The sequence below is a fragment of the Rosa rugosa genome, chromosome 6 (genome assembly GCF_958449725.1).
Source record: "Rosa rugosa chromosome 6, drRosRugo1.1, whole genome shotgun sequence".
Taxonomy (NCBI): Eukaryota; Viridiplantae; Streptophyta; class Magnoliopsida; order Rosales; family Rosaceae; genus Rosa; species Rosa rugosa.
The window spans coordinates 30,734,658-30,753,959 of record NC_084825.1 but is presented as its reverse complement, the minus strand read 5'-3'; the positions used below and the strand labels follow the sequence as shown (position 1 = coordinate 30,753,959).

Below are 19,302 nucleotides of genomic sequence, written 5' to 3'. Positions count from 1 at the left end.
TCCAGTCTAGACACCAAACTCGCACGCTGAAACATATCAAATGGTGAGAAAGAAAATAACATACAAGGGCTCATCACACAACAGAAAGAAGAATAGCTATCTGGCCCAAGCATTTCCAAATGCCAAAAAGACACCTTTGCAACGTCGGGAATAACGGGATACTGAAAATTGCATTTTTCACTTTGCCCAGATGATCGAATCTCGTCAGTGCTAAGCATACGCAAAGCTCTGAACTCAGGAAACATATCTTTTGCATGTGTCCCGTTAATTTTAAAAACAATATTTCACTCCGAATCCAAAACATACTTCAGGGAATCACTCATATAGTAGTATTCCCAGACTTATCAATGATGTTAGATCAAGTTATCAACAGCCAAAAGCAAAATATGTACAATATAGGACTGAATAATTTTCATTACATTTAGTTATAGTTGATTATGGAAACATCTACAAGTCAAATATACAACAAGAAATACAACAGCTGGGTTCTAGCCAGATAAAAATGTACGTTGCTGCTGCATTTGGAAACGCATACCAATACCAAAACAATTGCCATAGGATTCACAAAGGATCAGTGAGCGGTCTCAGGTACCCAACCTGAAACCATACTCTCATCCACAGGCTTTGCGCCACAAGACCTCGATACAGATTCAAAGAGTTTTTCAATCTCTGGTGCACACCTTATGAAAGCCCGGTTCCAGAAGTTGTACCTCGGATTCTAGCAGTCACAGAGATACTTAGGTAAGTATGCATCATTCAGAAAGTATTAAGTTTTTTTGTGCGCGCGTGTTTTTTTTTTTTTTTTTTTGGGGGGAGGGAAGGGGGGGGGGGGATGGGTGTTTACCTTGATTAGCTCAATGAATGTTATCAGTAGACCCCATGGATGAGGGCGATTAACAATGAGACGTTCCAACAATACCCTTGTGATTTGCTCCTGGATAATTTCCTGCTGAAAGACAGTACATTGACAGTTTAACACATGCAGTAAAATTATCACCTACTTGAGTCATCAAAACATGGCAAGTACAATACTTTAGATACCAAAAGATCTTGAAGTGCAATAATTTAGGAAATTGTCTCACCTGGTTTGACTCCGCGAACAAGTAAAGAACAATGAAGGAGAAGTAATGCGTATGGGTGTTCGGATAGCGCAGTTGGTTTGCAATTGCATTTAGGAAAAGGTAGCGTCCTTCAGTATCTAGGTCCACTATCAGAGTCTGGAAGATATCCAAAGCAGCACCCACCAAATATACAAATGGAACAGTTTGATTTGCCTGTGCGTGTGGTGTTCTAGCCTGAAGTTGCTGGATAGCCTGTAAATGTAAACCCCGACAATAAGCATCGGAACATCCACAATATTATTATGATTGTTCACTGGTAAAAGTTTAGCTATAAAATATGCAAATAAAAAAATTATAGCAATTAGGTACAAGACAAATGATTCAAAAAGGAATTTGTATACTTCACTATTAAAAAACTAGAATCTTGATTTTAAACAAACTACTATAAGAATGGTTGGATATTAAAATGAAAACTCAGTACCTGCATCCCCACATAGAGTACAAGGGAGTTGATGAGGGGTACATTGTAACGAGTACCAGCTGAGGCAGCTTCGGTTGGTAAAAGGAGCAATTTTTGCTTCAATTCGGTCAAAAATGAAGAACCTTGTTGCCTTGTCTGCAAAGTATAAAAATGATATAACTTGTATCAGAAGAGCAGACTAGGAACACATAATGTAAATTAGAAAGCCTAGTCAAATAAGAACCTTAAACCTAATTAACACAAAAGGAAAGCAGTATCTGTCCATAATGTACAGCAGTCTACATACCTTGAGATACTCATCCACATCGGTCTTCATCTGCTTTAATTTCAGAGCTGCATCAACCTCAGAAAGAACACGTGGAGATTGAGTGATTTCAGCAAGCAAATCAATCTGCAAACATAAGGGAGAAACCAGACCCCATTCCGATCAGTTTCATGACAAAAAAAAAAAAAAAAATTGCATAAAGTTAACTATTCTGTTTGTGTAATTGGCAATTAAATACAAAAAGAAAATTTCTGTAAAATCATTAAGATTTTTTGGACCATCTTTTATTTCCTCAACTGCAAAAAACAAAAAAAAAAACAAAAAAAGAGAGAGAGCGAGAGAGAAAAGCTGTATTGAAAGCAGTTAAACAACGCTCAGAAGTTCATACCATTATAATATATATTCTATTCTTAAAGTTTTAACCAACCAAACCAAGGGCAATTGCAGGGTTTTTAAAAATGAAACCATAAGCACCATCTGCTTAATTAATATATATACAAAGGATCATCAGCAACCTTTAAGTTCGGAGTAGATGGGTCAGGAAGCCTCATGTTACGGGGAAATGCACTGAGGATGATATTTCGCATTTGAATGCAACTCGGGGGAATAACATCACAGAAAGTGAAGTGATAATCACAAAGGAACTCGGGGAAATCATGGAGCAGCACAAGTAACACTCTAAGGGTGCCTTTATACAGGAAGTGAACCTACATGGATAAAGAGGACAAAAAATGATGTGAGATAGCAATTTAAGGTATACTTCGGCAAACAATGAAATCCAACAGAATAAAAAGCATACCGGAACTCCTAGTTCAGCATTCCTCAAAAAAGGCTCCATAAATTGAAATAAGTCAACCAGCAAACGTTGGATATAGGGCCAACCCTTCTGACCATTTCCAGCTAGCATTTTAGGCATGAAACTCCTATGACTCACCAACTCGAGCCATGCAAAGCTGATGTTGCCAAAGGAGAAATATATCAAAAATTTAATCATCGAGACATCAACAGATCTAGTGTTGGTACACCAGTATTAAATTAAAATCTTCCCAAACACCAACGCCAACAATGCACAATAAATAGAGACAACAGAAATGGAGAAAGAGGCATTAGAAAGAGATGGAATAGAAAGAGAAGATACAAGGTTCATGATCCCAAACTATGAAATAAGTCCCCAAAACAGATAACTTGATTTGATCATTAACTAAATAAACCCCAAAACTTAGAACCCCACCACCCAATCATGGATAATGACAGCCCATAAGTTCATAAACAGATGGCCATAATAGAAAATGATGCTAACCTGAATGTAGGAACTTTGAGGGGTTGCAATGCATGAAATGCATTTGCGAAGGCTGTCAATATCTGGAACATAGACAACAGAGACACTAGTGAATTGACATGGCCAAAATGACAAACCAGAGGCAAAAGATTATCTAATCCAGTAGATCTAGACCTGAAAGTTAGCACCATCAATAACAGGATCCAAAGACCCAAGGTCTAGCAACCAGTTAACAAACAATCTAAAATACGGTCTTGCATTGAAAGATGATTTCTTCTCCTCTGCATCCTTTTGAATGAATCTCACTGTAACTGCCAAAATCTGTCAAAATACCAAATTGTCATACAAAACCATTACTGGATAAGCAGTAAAAATATTCTAACCAAAATGGCGCTGTGCTCACCTTGGACAAGAGAATTAGTTTACTTGACCCCTGCTCCATCTGAAATAAATGTACGTTCCACAACGGAGTTAGGCCCAAATACGTATGTATGTATGTATATGCATATGTATATAAATGAAGAAATAATTACCTTGAGAATTAAAAATACAAGTTTAGCATAAATATCAATGGCAAGGAAGGATAGATTCTGCACTTGTTGAGGAGTTTGCAGTGTGCCTGAATTAATCACCTCAGAAGATAGACAATGTGCAACAGTAAGCTCCTGAAAATGAAGAAAGAAAAGGCAACCCTATTAAGTTTTTTTAATTCTTAATATAATCCAGAAGTACATCATAATAAAATTGAAAACTCACCGTGAGTAGTCGGAAAAATCGGTCCGTAAGATCATCCCCCTTCAGCATGCCACTTGAGTGCAACTGTATGATTAAATGGCCACAACTATTTTCGTTTGCACCAGGAAGTTCACAAAGCCGGTACCACTCAGCAAACAGCATAGACACCTACAAATTATTCATATAAGCAAAAAAGCAAAGGCAAAAAAGATGTACAGTGCACTTATATTAAACATGTTGACGGATCTCCATTTTTCTTAATTTGTTAAAGAAAAAGGAACCGCGAGAATGTCTCATGGTACCTGCTCGCGAAAACCAGGAGGATCTGGTTCCGCAGACTCCACAATACTGAACTCTTCCCTGCTTACTGGGGAGTGAACAGAAGCCTGCATCATCATAGAAAAAAAATAAAATTAACATCATTTGAGGCAGAAAAGACACCTAAAATAGGCCAAAATACTAAAGACACTAGCCTTTTTCTCTCTCGATTGTCTGGCCTTGTCATCCTTCCCAACATTAACACCAGATGGAGCAGCTCCATTAGCAGCAGGATTCTTGACAATTTCAACCACCTGCTGCAGTGACTCGGGAGATCCAGGCTTTGCAGCAGCCTGTGTTTCAGAATTTGTCAACAAACTCGACTAACAGATGACCAGAAACAGATGTTCTTTTATACACAAACCTTTCCCAATGCATCAACAAGATTTGTGAAAAAACTCTACTAACAGATAACATAAAAAGATGTTCTTTTATACACAGACCTTTCCCATTGCATCAACAAGACTCTGAAGTTCTGAGATGACTTTAGATTCTTCAATCACCAAAGTTTGGAGCAAGGAAGTGGCGAACTCTGTTGCTGGCTCTGTGGATTTTAATACAAGGAATCAGTAAGTTGGAACATCTTCATGTACTTGCCATGTAAATATTATATTCATTCTACTTACTATTCCTGCCACCATCAATAAGTTTTGCCAAGTGAACATTGTACTCTGCAAGGTTTAGCAGTTCACTGCGTATAAGGCCAACAGTAATTTCTTTATTAAACTTCCGCTCCTCATCAGAATAAATCACCTGAAAGAAATTGTAAATAAATGTATTACAAGCGAAGGCAAGTATTGGGAAAATATAGCAATATCAGTTTCTAATTGTGACTAAGGTGACATGATCATAGAACTATGAAATAGCATTTACCAACTAAGACTAAACGTTTAGGTCATTGAAAAGTCGAGTGACCAAAATCAACATTTAAACCTTCTAGAGAAAAAGAAACAAGAAAAAAAGAACATGATTCAAAGGGGAGGGCTGGACTGCGTAAACAATATCTGCCAGTGTAATAGTGCATACCCAACTAGTGAGCTGCGTAAAGACAAGCTTGCAAACATCACGAATCGCAGTCAGCATTGCTAGATGTGCGCCAACATGAATCTGGTTTGTTGCATTCTCGTACAAACCCTTGAAAACCTGTATGAAGATTAGTAAAGCAAATTTATAATCAATGGACATTATTTAAAGCAGTTGCTCAAAACACAACAGTCAGTTGCTCAAAACACAACAGAGAAACTCCATAAACAATCAAGCTAACTCACAATTATCTTTACAGACGAACACATGAAAAAAAAAAAGAGCTTCTTCGAAAGAGTAGCACTGACCTTTTGAGCCACAGCCAAGGCGGCCTCATCTCGACTAACACATCTGAGTATAATATCAGGCACTTCACCAATGACTCCCTAGATTGACATTTATGTTAGTGGACATGTAGATACGAATGTATAAATGTAAGTGTGAGTACAAAATGGAGAACTCTCCAAGTAAATGGGAGCCTATATATGGGAACAAAGAAATACAGTACCTGGATTTCTGATTCTCTAGCATCGTTAGTCACCAGAGCATCCAACTGAAACCATTACAGAACATGGGTCAGGCTAAGATTGCATCATTACATACTAAAATAAAAAGGCAAAATGGAAATATTTATGCGTGAACTGAGTATCCTTTGCAACTCCCATATAATGTATTGATGGTTGCTGTGTGTCATTATGCAAATTCAAATCCACATTTACTGAAGTGTTTGGCTGTGCAATGCCTTTGTCCCCTTCTCCGATCCCCCGTCTCAAAATAGAAGAGGATAAAGAGTGCCAACCCAATTTGGGTAATGTTATTTACATGAAAATGAATGATATGCCAGACAGGGACCAAACACAGCACTTCTGGAACCTTTATAAATAGACCAAGAACCCATCCCCAATACAAATAGGACTAGACAAACATCAGATAAGTAAAAGCTAAAAAGGTTGACCTTCAGTGCAACAATCTGGTATTTTTCCAATGCAGCCCCTGTGGTGAGGGAAGGTTCTGAGAGACTTCCAAGACGTTCAGTTACAGCAGGTGAAGGTGGTGGCTGTGAGGACACTCCAGATTCCTGGAAACAAAATAAAATTTTGGGCAACAGAGAAAACATGAAACTTAACCAACCTACAATCATGAAAGAAGTTTCGTCAACCTTTACAGCATCAGATGACTCTACAGAGTGCAGCTCAGGGGCAGAAGCAGCAGAAGGAAATGAGCCAACAACAGAATCATTTTCAGAACTATGCTGGGAAACACCATCAGCCGCCCCAACATGAATAGATGAAGCACTGTTACACATAATACTGTAATGTCAAACATTTCAGCAATTAATACTTCATCATGCAGTATAGAACTATGAACACCAACCTAAGATGCAGGGCAGAATTGGATTCCATCGCTTCATCCAATGGACGAGAAACAGCTTCAAATTTGCTTCCAGGTCCTGGTGAGTAGCCCGTGTTAAGTTGTCCGGATGTTGAACCATACGTGCTAGTGAGACCAGCACTACCAGATGAAGCTGTGGTAGCAACTGGCAGAACGTGCGAACTTTGAATAGATTGGTTTTGCCAGGGAAGCCGAACAAAATCCTACATCATTTAGACGGTGTGTAAGAAGAAAAGAAGAACCACAAGGCATTCTTCTAAGGAGAAGATCTCCCAAGTAAAAGGTAGCATCTTACCTCATAAACTCGTTGCTGAGAAAGGGACAAATGACCAGGTTTAGGGCGGAGAGCTTCTGGCACAACACCCATAGAACCTTGTGGATACATGTTTGCATCAAAATAGGTTGCACCAACACCTTCTCTCTTTCTTCTTACCGAAAGCTGCGGACCTATTTCCCCGTCAATTGTTGCTACCGCCTGAAACCAATAAAACACCATTAAACGACAAAATAATTGAAGAGAGATGTCATCTAAACACAAGAATCATTTAATCTACTAAAATTAGACCTGATTTAATTTTCAAGGCTCCAAGAATTCACAAGAAAAAATTTTCGTATGAAATTTAACAACTGAGATCAATTGAACTGTTGAACAATTATGAAAACTGGATGTAAATTAACCAAACCAACCCCCCCCCCCCGGCCCGCACGCGGGGGGCGGGATCTTCCTTGCCCAAAGTCTCTCTCTATTGTATGGTTCAAGCAATATAAATGAGTTCAAAAAACAACAGAAATTATCCACATTCATGGAACTATCATGATTATACAGGTGCCATTGCTTGAGGGAAGAAAAAATAAAAAACAAGAAGAAAAAAAGCAACTTGAATTCAGTAGATAGAAAAACAAAAACACCAGGGCTAAAATTTAAAAAAGATATAAATTTGAATAAATAAATTGAAGCAGGTTTGGTTGTTAAGAGGGAGGGAGGGAGGGAGGAAGGGGGGAGTCACTCCCCCCTTTTTAATGTACATACAAACTTAATATACAAGTAAAAGCATTTCTTCATCAAAGCAAACCTTATCTGTAGCAGCCTGCTCAATGACCGCACAGCCAAGATCCAGATTATCATTGGTTACAAGTTGAACAGCTTGTTCTAGAAGTTCACTTGCGATGTTTAATCCCTGAAGAGAATTTCTTAGCTGACTTAATATTGAACTGCGCAAGGGTTCCTGCATGCAGAAAACACAAACCACTCGATGAATGCCAAAAAGCATCGCAATTACTGCAAATATGTGTATATGGTAAGAAAATCAATCAAATAGGACAAAATTATAATAAAGAAAAATACCTTGCATGTGACATGTGCTAGACTTCCTGCCAAACTGGCAACCATCAAGTGCGCTGCAGTAAAAATTCTTGTGTCATCTGATTCCATGGCATAGTCCTGCAAACACAAATATGGAGATGTTGGATAAATTAAATATTCTTGTCACATCTGATTTCCATTAAATAATCCCCACGAACAAAAGCATAAGGAGAGATGCTACATAAGTTACTAAATATATTAAGAGTGATGCTACACAAGTCACTAGATAGAAGAGTTCTTTACATACCAATGAAACAATCTTTAAATGCAAAATCTGGCTTGGGCCTCACTCTAACAACAAAAAGAGCAAGCTAAGGGAGGCTTTCCTAGAGTGGTTGATTTTATGAAGTTTTACTCTCTCTCTGAATCCATCTAACTAAATGCGATGAGTTGATAATTACAACTAGACTTCACCAGATGTATATGATCCAGACGATCCAGATTGAATTAACTTCACCAGATCTAACTAAATGCATTATTACACTAAAAAACCAATAGTTGCACTTTAACCTTAACTTCCATTCTTAGGAAATATAATTCCAATACTTCCTATCCAAGCACATATGTACATGATCCAGACGATCCAGATTGAATTAGTGTGTTAGCAACACAATTAAAAGCTCCACATTGCAGTGACCCCAACCACATTTACAAAAGCAAACAGTACGATATAAGAAGATGGTTTCAGCATAGTACCAAGTGAACTATTCAGTACAAACACTCTTGAATTACTAACGACAATGCAAATTCAATACAACAATGGCAATGCACAAGGATATACTGGTGGGACTCGATGCAAAGACAAAAGTACAAATATGCTTCTAAACACTGACATTCTAGAGTAGAAGAAATCTAGCAGAACGGGGCAAATCATACTTGATAGAACACTACACTTGGGTCTAAAGAATCAGCATAAGAAAAAATAAAACTGCTACTGTGACATGGTAATATCAATAGAAATATGTGGCAAAACAAGAACTGACACTGACTAGATGACGAAGGAACATAGAAGCTAGAGTAGCAACAATCGAGGACAAGAAGACAAGTTAGAGTCACCAAAGAGCATGAATGATGAGAGAAACATATAGTAAGACATTGCACAATAATGACAAGACTTGGCATGCTACATAACCTAAAAGCCGAGGTAGCAAAATCATTCTTAAGATGGGTCACAGGTAGAGGAAATTGACAACAAGTTGAGTAAACTAACCTTTAAAACAAGCTCCTTAGTTGTCTGGGTAGCTATAGAAACACTGCGCTGAACAATACCAGAGACAATTTCTTTGATAGCTCTATCCATAGCAATTGGAACCACTCTGCAATATATGAATAACAATTAGCAATTCTGCCAAAGAACTTGCAAATGTACTTGATAGGAAAGGACTTTCATAGCACCTTTGGAAATGCACGTGCAGCCCCCCCAAGGCACTGAGCTTCTGGTTGATAATTACATGGGTTCCAATGTTAGGTATTGCTGTGGGATGCTGCAAAGACAAAACAGCCAGCCAAGAAGTGAGGATGGGGAGAAACATACTAACTAAAAAAAAAGGGATTAAAAAAAACACGGATCTGCACCTGACTAACAGAAAATGGGGACTGTGATGGAGTAGCTTGTAACAGTCCTTGAGCAGAGGTGATCTGATCAGATAACCCCAAAGCAAGCTTGTCATCCTCCATCAAGGTAGCATACTAAAGAATATATAAAAAATCAATGCATACCCAATATGGAATGAAAATGTACAACAGCTATCCAGCAAGAAGATCTCAAGCAAAAGTTGAAAGCAAACCTGAGATAACAGATGTGTATGGCTCCCAGAATTAGATGGAGCAACGTCAAGTGGTAGCTCAACTTGGTTTAGTGGAGAAATAATTCCAGATTTTACTTCAGCAATCTGTGGTTGAGATGCTCCAACATCTTTGTTGGAGAAATCTGGATTCCCTTCAAGTTCTCTGTTGCGATCCTTGAGAAGAGAAGTTGGTGTTATCTCCTTCAAATCCACTCCTAGATTCTTGAATAGAACCTGAAAATCCAAATAACAGCCTCATAATGAAGTAACTGGACTAATGATATTAAGGCAGGCAAGCTCCAATAGAGAACTTAAGAGACATGTGTAAGAATACCTCTATATCAAACTTGAGGTTCATCTTCAAGTTTGGCATGGAATAGATCTCAGCAAGTAATCCAAGAATACCCATTGTCCAGGGATTCGGTGGTTGATACGCGAGGCTATTCTGACATGGTTCCAAAATCTGCAACCAGTAAAAGAAAATAAGCTGTCCACACACCTACGCTTACAGAAAGATGAAGCTTAATAATAGCACCATACTATACCTTTGAAGTAAAAGGTATGACAGCAATCATCAACCCTTTCTCATATGCCTATTAGGGAGGGAGGAAAATTAGTATCAACCAAATAGTAATCAGTTAATAAGTAGCATAACAACAATACTTATAAAAAATTCTCTAGGAGCATAGCAAAATCAAAACAAAACAACAATGTTTAAACTAACACCTCTATGATCAAAGATTTGGGATCAATTTCACGAGCCCTTAAGACTTGATTCCTTCCAATAGTAAGCTTCCCAAGCCAGCTACCTAAATTTTTTAGCAATGAACGCTCCTCTGAGCTTGATTTTATAAGCTCAGACCCTAGAAGAACCTGAGAGGATATTCACAGGCGTTAGACAATGCTGTCGCACAATTATCTCCAAGTGCACAAATATGAAATACATGGCAGACCTTGCAGTTCTCATACGTGGCTTGAACAATCTCTTTATTCAAAGCCTTCGAATTAAGTTTGTCCAGAAATTTCAGGTACAAGTCATGAAAATTGGGCTCAATGCTTGCCCTGCCAAGAGTTAGGTATGTTACACATGTTAGGAGTCAGGACAATAATCACATAGTGGAGCAACCAGCATTGATAAATAAAATTTATGAGTTAGTATTTTATGTGAAGTACCCACCTTTTCATAACCATATACTGCGCAAACCAGGGATAGTATTGCTCTTTCAGTATTTCAGAAAACTCCTTCGACTTAACTTCAATATTAGCAAGTGATATATTATTAACTATAAATAATACTTTGTCCTGAATCTCTGCTGGAGCCTGTAGAAAAAAAAAAGACACACATATTTAGTAGAACACTAATATCAACAAGATAAGTATCTGCTCTAAAACTACAAATTTCCTAAATAACATCAACCACAGACAATTAAGTATTCCTCCAAAACATGCAACGCAAAGACTAAATAAATAAATAAATAATAAAAAATAAAAATAAAACTCTGGTTCTGTTTCTTAAGAACACACTGTTGGTCTATAATGCTCACTGGACAAAATAATCATCTCGTAAGCTCTTTCAATCAAAGTAAAGATAGGAAAAGCACGTAACTAGAGAAATACCACCAGAATCACCACTTTGTTAAACGCCAGTGAAGGGTACAAAAGCAAAGAACTAATAGTAGATGTATATATTGGACCCAGAAATCAAATACTCGTCAAGGGTGTCATGAAGTTATGTGGAAAGGAGGCCAAGAACTACTGACTGAAAAAAATACCATTGAAACCCGGAAATCAGATATATTGGCAATCAGTCCACACCAAGACTAACATAGAAAATTTGCCGCTGGAACACAAAATACCATGATTTTCTAGGCCCTCATAAACAATCTCTATCTCATGCATACTTCTGGCGAACTATAGTTATCCAAAGATATCACCTCACTTAATAAGGATGTATTAAATATATCCATAATAACAACGTTGGTTAGCAGCTAAGACTAAATGGCAATACGGTCAGGTAGTGTTACACAAGTTTTTAGAAAATGCATGTGACGGTGAGACAAAACTCAACACATACTACTGCACATCATCATGCATGATATATAAGGCTAACTGGGTACCTCAACGGGAGCATCTCTTTTCTCAGCTGCTGCAACCAATGTTTCAATGCTCAAAGCAGAGCCAAACCCTGTATTGTATTGCAAAGGTTTTTTAACTAACATCACAAGTATGATGATTACTTAGAAGACGAGGTAAAGAAACTGAAAATTACTAGTAGAGGTAGCTCCTCGTGACGGACGAACAAAACCAGGGGAAGCAGAAGACAACATTGATGGAGCACTAACTGCATTTTGTAACTGCAATTATACAAAAAGGAAGAAAGAAATGTGATGATATAGGAGCTCAATCGTAGCATATAATCCCGTGGAAGAGAAAAAGGTAAACAGGCATACCTTCTGAATACTCGGAGCATCACTAACAGGAACAACAGCAGGTTGCGTCGCAGAAGATAAAAGTGGCTTTACCTCATTAGATGGAGTTGAGGACTTGTGACGGTCATCAAAAGAGCTTTCATGTCTCTGATGGAGCTGGAGCGGAGAAGATAGTGTCTGCCCAGTTTGTAAGATGCTTGATCCATTTAACTGAAACAGTGAGTCAGCATATAAGTAAGAAGGCGAAATAGCTCAGAGCGATAGATATAACTGACATGGATAAGTTCGAAGGTCCAGCATTTATTTAAAAACTCATATAAAGAGATTAAAATTGTGATCTTAAAAACAAACCAAAAGAAATGTCATCCTAACAGACTGCGTTAGACAGTATAGACTTGCACTTTAAAGGAAAAGGTAGACATTATGAAAATTCGTGAGAAAATAAAATTTGAAAAGCATGTGCAAATGATAGAAACATTACAGAAGGTGTTGACAAAAAGACCATTGGGCCTCAGAAGGGTTAACAAAGGAGAACCTCGAGGTTTATCATTACTCTTTTACCAGAGAAGAAAGAAATTATATGTTTGTCATGAAAGAAAAAGCTTATAAGACCTCTGTAATCATCCTTTCTCATACTAATTGGTAACAAAATTGAATTAGTGACACAAGTCACAAATCTGACCACACTTACCTCCACATTTCCTGAGGTAACTTGACTGGGACCGTGATGATGAACGGCAGAAGCATGGTTACTTCCATCTGAATCTGAATGACCGGATGAAATCCTGGCAAGAGCCTGTTCAATGAATACCACCAGCTCTGAATGAGTATTACGCAAATGGGATATCTGAAGAATGTGATTGCAGTACTGTGGCCATTCAATCAGACGCTCCACAAACTGCTCCAGAGCCTTTGTTCCAAACACAAACATCTGCAAGTCAAGAGACTATTTAGCAATGTAATGATATGAAAATGTAATGAGAGAAGTTAAAAAGAGATAATACAAACTTTTGAATCCGCAGGTTTGCGCAATGCATCTAAAACACCACGCAGAGCAATCCCTAGAGTCAGATGAGTTACAAGCTGCTGCTTGATGACAGACCCTGAAATATGATTGTGAAAACATTACATGCAGAAAAACTGACTTAGTAATATCAATTCAGAATAGCATCTCACAGTGATTCTCACAAAAGTCTGAGAGTAAATTACAGTCAACTGAACCACATTTTAATTACATTTTAATTCTGTCGCTGCAAATTTATAAAAGTTCTAAAAGCTTGGATTTTCACAAGGGTCAGGAAATATTCTAAGCTTTCAACACAAGTTTAAAACCGTTGAAAACAATATTTCAACAGTGAGGATTAAGAAGAGATGGGCCGAAAAGGGACAGAAAAGAGAACTATTGTTTTCGTTATTTTTTTTATTCAAGACAAAATAGTAGCCATGTCAACACTTGCTCCTCACCGCTCACCAATTAAAGTTTTTATTTCCAAAGTTTAACTTGTGTATTGAATATTGTGCCAGAGATCCTGACCCATATATAATCAATAGATGGACACCCATTGACCCATATAATCACACATGCGCCCAAAAAACATGTGATCTATCCAAAACTGAAGCATCAACCACGATCAGTGATGATGGATATCCATTTTACATTACAATACATAACCTAAACTTCTAGTTCCAGAGAAAAAGGTTAAACATGTATTTGGACTCAGAGTCATTGATAGCAAATTTTATAACAAAACTCACCAAATAAAATTGCAGCAATTTTGAGCTGTCTTTCAGGATATTTCGGAAAGAATCTGTACTCTTCAAACAGATTAGCAATCATGCACTCAAAAATGGATTGTTCCCTGCCATTTGATGCAAGAAAAATAAATTGTCAATTAAAAACATGCTAGAAAGTGAAAATAAGAGTATTCAGCACAAATCAGTAAAAACCTCCATGTTACTACGCACACTAAACCAACAAATTCCAAAAGCTGTCTCTCTAAGTTTCTAAATCATATGAAAAGTTTGACTTTAAAAGTACATTTTCTATACCAATGTTGTGCATATGGCACGTAAGACAATGAAATTGTCAAAACCAGCTTGGCTCCTCCCGGTGGAGGCTGGAGCAAAGAAATGGATAATTCATTACAAATGTACAAGCTTAGATGTACATTATTACTCTCGAAAAAAAAAATCAATATCAACTTTGACTACAAGACAAATAATATCCTGTGTACTTCAACTATTCTAATGTACTATCAGAAAATCTACAACCTTCTTCAACAGAAGAGAAAAATCTAAAATAATGGTAAGGCTTTCAAAACCATTTGAAGTAACCAGATGCAAAAGCTTTAATATACATACCTTTGGACAGAAGATTCTTTGAAACGGGCAAGCATTTGGACCATTGATTCAATCGTCAACTGACCAGAAAACATTTGATGGAAGTAAGAGTTGGCTTCAGCTTCAATGTCATCTGCATATCCATCTGTCGATGACTCTGTAGGCCCACCATTCTGCAGCCTTGGATTAGAATCCATAATTGATAGAGAGAGTTTTTCCATCTCCTCAGTAAGGTGGCTAGAAGTAATCTGGGCGACATGAGCTTTAAGAACCTACAATCACACACACATGATGAAATTCTGCAGAATAGAACTCCCACATTATAGAAAATAAAGCTGCAAGCTAGGTTGTAGAACCTTCGAGAATGTAGCAGTAGTGTCCCCATAGAGAGTTGAGACAGCACCAGAATGTTGGAAAGGTCTGGTTGAGAAATCTTGGGTCCCTCCAGCTTGAATCTCCTTCAGGAACTTGAGGCACTCCTGAAAAGTTACATTAGGTTTATAAGGTGGTTAATACATTTAAAAAACGTATAAAAAAATACAATTATTCAGCATACTGCAATTATTGTGGCCCAACTATACAGCAGGGAATGGCAGCCAAGAGTACATTACCTCAAAGAAAGTATCTTTATATGTATTCAAATTACTACTCAACCACTTCTCGAGTTCTACAAGCTCTTTTCTGAAAGCAAGGGCCGCCAGTCTGATACTAAAGGGAGAAGGAATCATCTCCATGACGGACGACAAAATCTACAAATAAAAAATAATTACCTCAGAAGTAAGAAATAAAATAGCCATTCCACCAAAGTTCGGACAGAAATAAGGCAGTCGTTTTCAGATTATACAGAGACAATTGCAACAGACAACTGGTTAGGAGACAATTCACAGGTTCACTCCAAACTCACCTTAAGCTCTTGACAGATATCCAATATTCTAGTCATGCTGTCTGGATCGCTATTGTAGGCATCCACAAATCCCCGCAGCACCAAAGAGGGGTTAGTATGCCAGAGGTGAACAATCATGCCATTACCCATGACATTTTTTACTATCATGGGGAAAACAATGAAAGACACTTCATATTGCAGCAGGTTGTATGGAGTCTGAAAACACAAAAATAGATTTATTAATTGTACTGGGAGAAAACAAAGGGTTAGAATTAACGCTCAAATAATTTTCAATATGTACATTAATGTGTGCCATCCCAAGAAGCAGGACTTCAGGACAGTGTTGAAGAGGATACTCAAGTATCGATCGAACAGAAAGAGCATGACCCCTCTCTGCTAGGTGACAAAGTACATCCAAAAGGTCTAGACACAACCATGCATGATTTGCATGTCCAAGTTGTAGCTTGTGGCCATTCGCCGTATCCGTATAGGGCTGAAAAGATGATAGGTAATTCAGAACAGTCAAAGTTATATAGAACATAAGCTGGATAACAGAATGAGCAAAGTTTAAAACATAAGAGGATACAGATAAGCTGGATGAATACAGGATCTTACCAGCTGCCTAACAGAGTGTGCAAAATTAAATACTTCAGGTGGTGATGAAACAGCATGTTTGAGAAAAGATAGCTGTCCCTCGGTATTCTTCCAAACAGACCCACAGATGGCATGTAGGGGGAATGGCTCCTGCAAAGATCAAGAGACAGTTACTACGGTCCGAAACATCATGTTTTGCATATTAGTAATCTTAAACTTGCAAGTGTGCAAGACATACCTGACACACATGTTGATATACAGACATGAAAAAAGAGAATGCCTCCTGATTAGGAATGTAGAACCCCTCGTGATCCAAATTTTCAATAACACTTATCCAGTTGGTGTCTAGAGCCTGTATTCAGAACATAGGGATAAAAAGATGAACTTCCTTCACTGAACCATAACTAAATGAATAACTACAAGATTAGAAGTGGACTCACAAGTTGATTGATTGTATCCACAAGGACATCAATGTTCCAGGTGTTTAGCATAGGCAAATCAGATGAAGTACTATAACCAAGAGCCAACCGGAAGGTTGAAAATGTATTCTGATTATCCTCAAGACCAGCATGGGTGCAGGCAATCGTGCCAAGTATTTTGGAGATAGTAATCTCATTGAGGGGTAAGAAAAGGGATAAAATCTCTTTGCACTGAGATGAATCAACTGTGCATCCATAACCTAATTCCTTCATAATATCTCCCATACTCATCTCCTTCTCCATTTCTGCTAAAATAGCGTCAAAATCATTTTCTCCACTTTCACGGAACAAGTCCATGTTACTGCAGAAAAGGCAAAATCTATTGAGCAAAGGATGCATTTTATCATAACAAAGGAATAGAAAAGGCAAGTGTAAGGACTGTCATCTATTAGCCGACTTGAATAGTAATAATACCTCAAAAAATTGGCATCACGAAGCTCATCTGAAAGCAATGGACTTAAAACAAAAGAGTTTTCATCATCTTTCAGCTGCAGTAAAGATAATATCTGCATAAAGGAATCTACATGCTTGGAAAGACCCTCAGACCGCTGAAGGAACATAACAATATTCTGAATTTTCTCAGAAGAGATCCTGTCAACAGGAGTTTCACACAATTTCTCAATCTGAGCCATACAGAAGTTTTTGCCTGGAAACAAACAAAAGAAACATTAAATACACAATACAATGGAAGAAGAAAAAATAAATATAAAACGTACAAAAAATAAAATCATCAACCAACAATATTTCAATCCAACAGTCCATTTAATTACCGAAGCTTACCACATATTCTGGTGTCTAGGTTTTCTGAATCTGACAAAGCAAGACCAATGCCAATTTTCTCAGGTACAGACAGTTGCAATACACTCGAGAAATTCTCCACAATTCCTTCATTGACCTCTGTATTTCTTAGTGATTCACAAAACATAGTACTGAAATTTGGTTGGTCGATGAGATATTTGAAAATTGAGGCAAGAACCCGTTCCAGTGCCACATTCTTTGTATCTGTTCTGTAATGATTCAGATGATCCAGACAGGTTTGGAGCAGCAAAACGCTTCCCTCAACTCCATATTCAATAAACTGGCATGAAACAGCAGACTACATCAGCAAGAGCTCAGGTGAAATGCAAGATTTAGATAAGGTTACTCCAGCGTTCTTGTATCAAATAATTTATTTTCTATCCTAAATACAGATCGTAATTTTATAATCTGCAATTACAAGGATTTGACTCGAAGTTTTAAGCTCCACCCTCAGCTTGAGAAGAAGTAAACCTTCAATTGCCCACGTTTAAGAGTTACATATACTGCAGACTACACTAAATGTATCGTGCACTATCAACCATTCACTCAGCTGCAAACATGAATTTCTTATGCCAAAAATATATGCGTGTGTGTGTGTATATTCAAATTTCATATATGGACTACAGAAGCTCTAAAGTTTCTAGAGCTGTTGGGTAAAAAGCAAAACAGTGAGCCCAATCAGAAATCAGACAATACAAAGGGAGCAGCATGACTATCATAATATTTCATCTGCAAGCCCCATAATACTTTACAACAACAAATAAAATATAAAATAAAAACACTACATAGCATACGATTTTGGCACACAACCCTTAATTCAACCTTCTCTTAATTCATCTCTCACTGCCCCGCCACCCACCCTACTGACTAAACATGATTTCGCCCTAGAAGTTCTACAATACTTATTCCAGTAAGGAACCGCCGGCCTAACCACCGTAGTGTATCAGTTTACCACAACCCAGCGGAATCATTGCCTACCGACTCAGCTGCAGTAAACCAAACTCTACACAACTCTTAGTACATTCACCATTTTTCCTCTAATTTTTCAAAAAGTCTTTCAATTTCAGCACCTGTTACTTCACACCTAAACCATGAAGCTAAACTTGAACAAAGCATTCAATCACACCCAAACGGCCACACCACCGCCTTGAGAAAATAGCACAGAGCTCACCGAGTAAGCCAAAACGACAAACAAAACCCCCGTTTTGAGTTCTAATACTCTCACTAAAAGTCCAAAAAACGAAACCGAACAAAATTGAAGCTGCGTCCAAATTCCGAACACTCCGAAACCAAAACAGAGAATTCTAGGGCTCCGAAATGAGAATCGGAAGCAAACAGAGCCGGAATTGAAGACAAAGCGAGAAGGAGAGAGGTACTACCTGAGTAAGCTCTCGGTGAACAGAGTCCGAGTTGGCGTCGTTGAGGCTTTGCAGGAGGAACCGAATCTGGTTCGCAGTGGTCTGCGAAAACTTGAGCATCGCGGAGACGACGAAGAGGCTCGGCAGAGGGAGATAGGGTTTGCTGAGAGAGCGAGCGAGATTGGGGAGAGAGCAGAGGTTACGGGTGCGAGGGGGGGAGCGAAATTTTGGAGAGAACGGAAGGGTATTTCTGGGATTTTCGAGAATCGTCGACAAGCGCAATGGTGAGAGAGAGAGAGAGAGAGACTTCGGGTTGATGGGGAGGTCTGATCTGAATTCGGAGCGTGCGTAATATAGTAGTGAGCCCAGTGGGCTCCACACGAGAATCCTTCTTTCGCAATTTTACTCCCTCACCCTGCGGGTTGTAGGTTGTCTCGAGTGAGGTTTACCTTCTATGGACGTCTGTGATTCTTTTTTTTTCTTTTTTCTTTTTTTTCATAATGGTGCCTCTATGAGTTTAGAAAACTAAAAATGAAAAGAGAGTGAAACTGTTGGAACTGGCATTTGATTTAATGGTTAAGAAATTAGTGTGTATTTAACTCGTCAAACTGCTAAAGAAGATGGATCAAATAAGCTCGGCTTGGTATGGTTCGAATTGCAACCTTTTCATCGATGAATGCGGTTTATAAGTAGAAAAAATTAACATTGAAAATTCAC

General features: G+C 38.1%; 1 protein-coding gene across 3 annotated transcripts; it reads right to left on the bottom strand.

Moving 5' to 3' along the window:
• Positions 1–385: 385 nt before the first annotated feature.
• LOC133715070 (uncharacterized) lies at positions 386–18,907 on the bottom strand. Of its 3 annotated transcripts, none has more exons than XM_062141382.1 (51): positions 18,607–18,907; positions 17,210–17,507; positions 16,844–17,075; positions 16,391–16,730; positions 16,189–16,302; positions 15,972–16,100; positions 15,658–15,849; positions 15,378–15,572; positions 15,085–15,222; positions 14,830–14,952; positions 14,495–14,745; positions 13,889–13,992; positions 13,142–13,236; positions 12,825–13,064; positions 12,155–12,343; positions 11,974–12,058; positions 11,822–11,889; positions 10,882–11,024; positions 10,658–10,766; positions 10,431–10,577; positions 10,250–10,297; positions 10,039–10,167; positions 9,705–9,938; positions 9,493–9,606; positions 9,313–9,401; positions 9,128–9,233; positions 7,900–7,995; positions 7,628–7,780; positions 6,850–7,029; positions 6,537–6,757; positions 6,322–6,457; positions 6,118–6,240; positions 5,671–5,715; positions 5,471–5,548; positions 5,166–5,282; positions 4,766–4,892; positions 4,583–4,683; positions 4,295–4,432; positions 4,124–4,207; positions 3,843–3,989; positions 3,620–3,751; positions 3,490–3,528; positions 3,261–3,407; positions 3,108–3,169; positions 2,607–2,760; positions 2,323–2,514; positions 1,829–1,933; positions 1,543–1,677; positions 1,083–1,313; positions 845–949; positions 386–718 (listed from the first exon to the last, which is right to left on the bottom strand). In XM_062141382.1, the coding sequence occupies exons 1-51, from the start codon at positions 18,703–18,705 to the stop codon at positions 572–574; spliced, it is 7,206 nt and encodes a 2,401-aa protein (XP_061997366.1). In that variant the 5' UTR covers positions 18,706–18,907; the 3' UTR covers positions 386–571. The 3 variants fall into 3 exon arrangements, with proteins under 3 accessions (XP_061997366.1, XP_061997367.1, XP_061997368.1); XM_062141383.1 differs by having other exon boundaries at positions 845–946; XM_062141384.1 differs by having other exon boundaries at positions 9,493–9,555.
• Positions 18,908–19,302: the final 395 nt, after the last annotated feature.

Excerpts from the sequence above, each read along its gene's own strand:
- LOC133715070 (XM_062141382.1), bottom strand. The coding sequence starts at position 18,705 with ATGCTCAAGTTTTCGCAGACCACTGCGAACCAGATTCGGTTCCTCCTG. Across the intron at positions 3,990-4,123 it reads CTCCTGGTTTTCGCGAGCAG|GTGTCTATGCTGTTTGCTGA; the intron begins GTACCATGAGAC and ends AATAATTTGTAG. Across the intron at positions 3,170-3,260 it reads TTGATGGTGCTAACTTTCAG|ATATTGACAGCCTTCGCAAA; the intron begins GTCTAGATCTAC and ends TCTATGTTCCAG.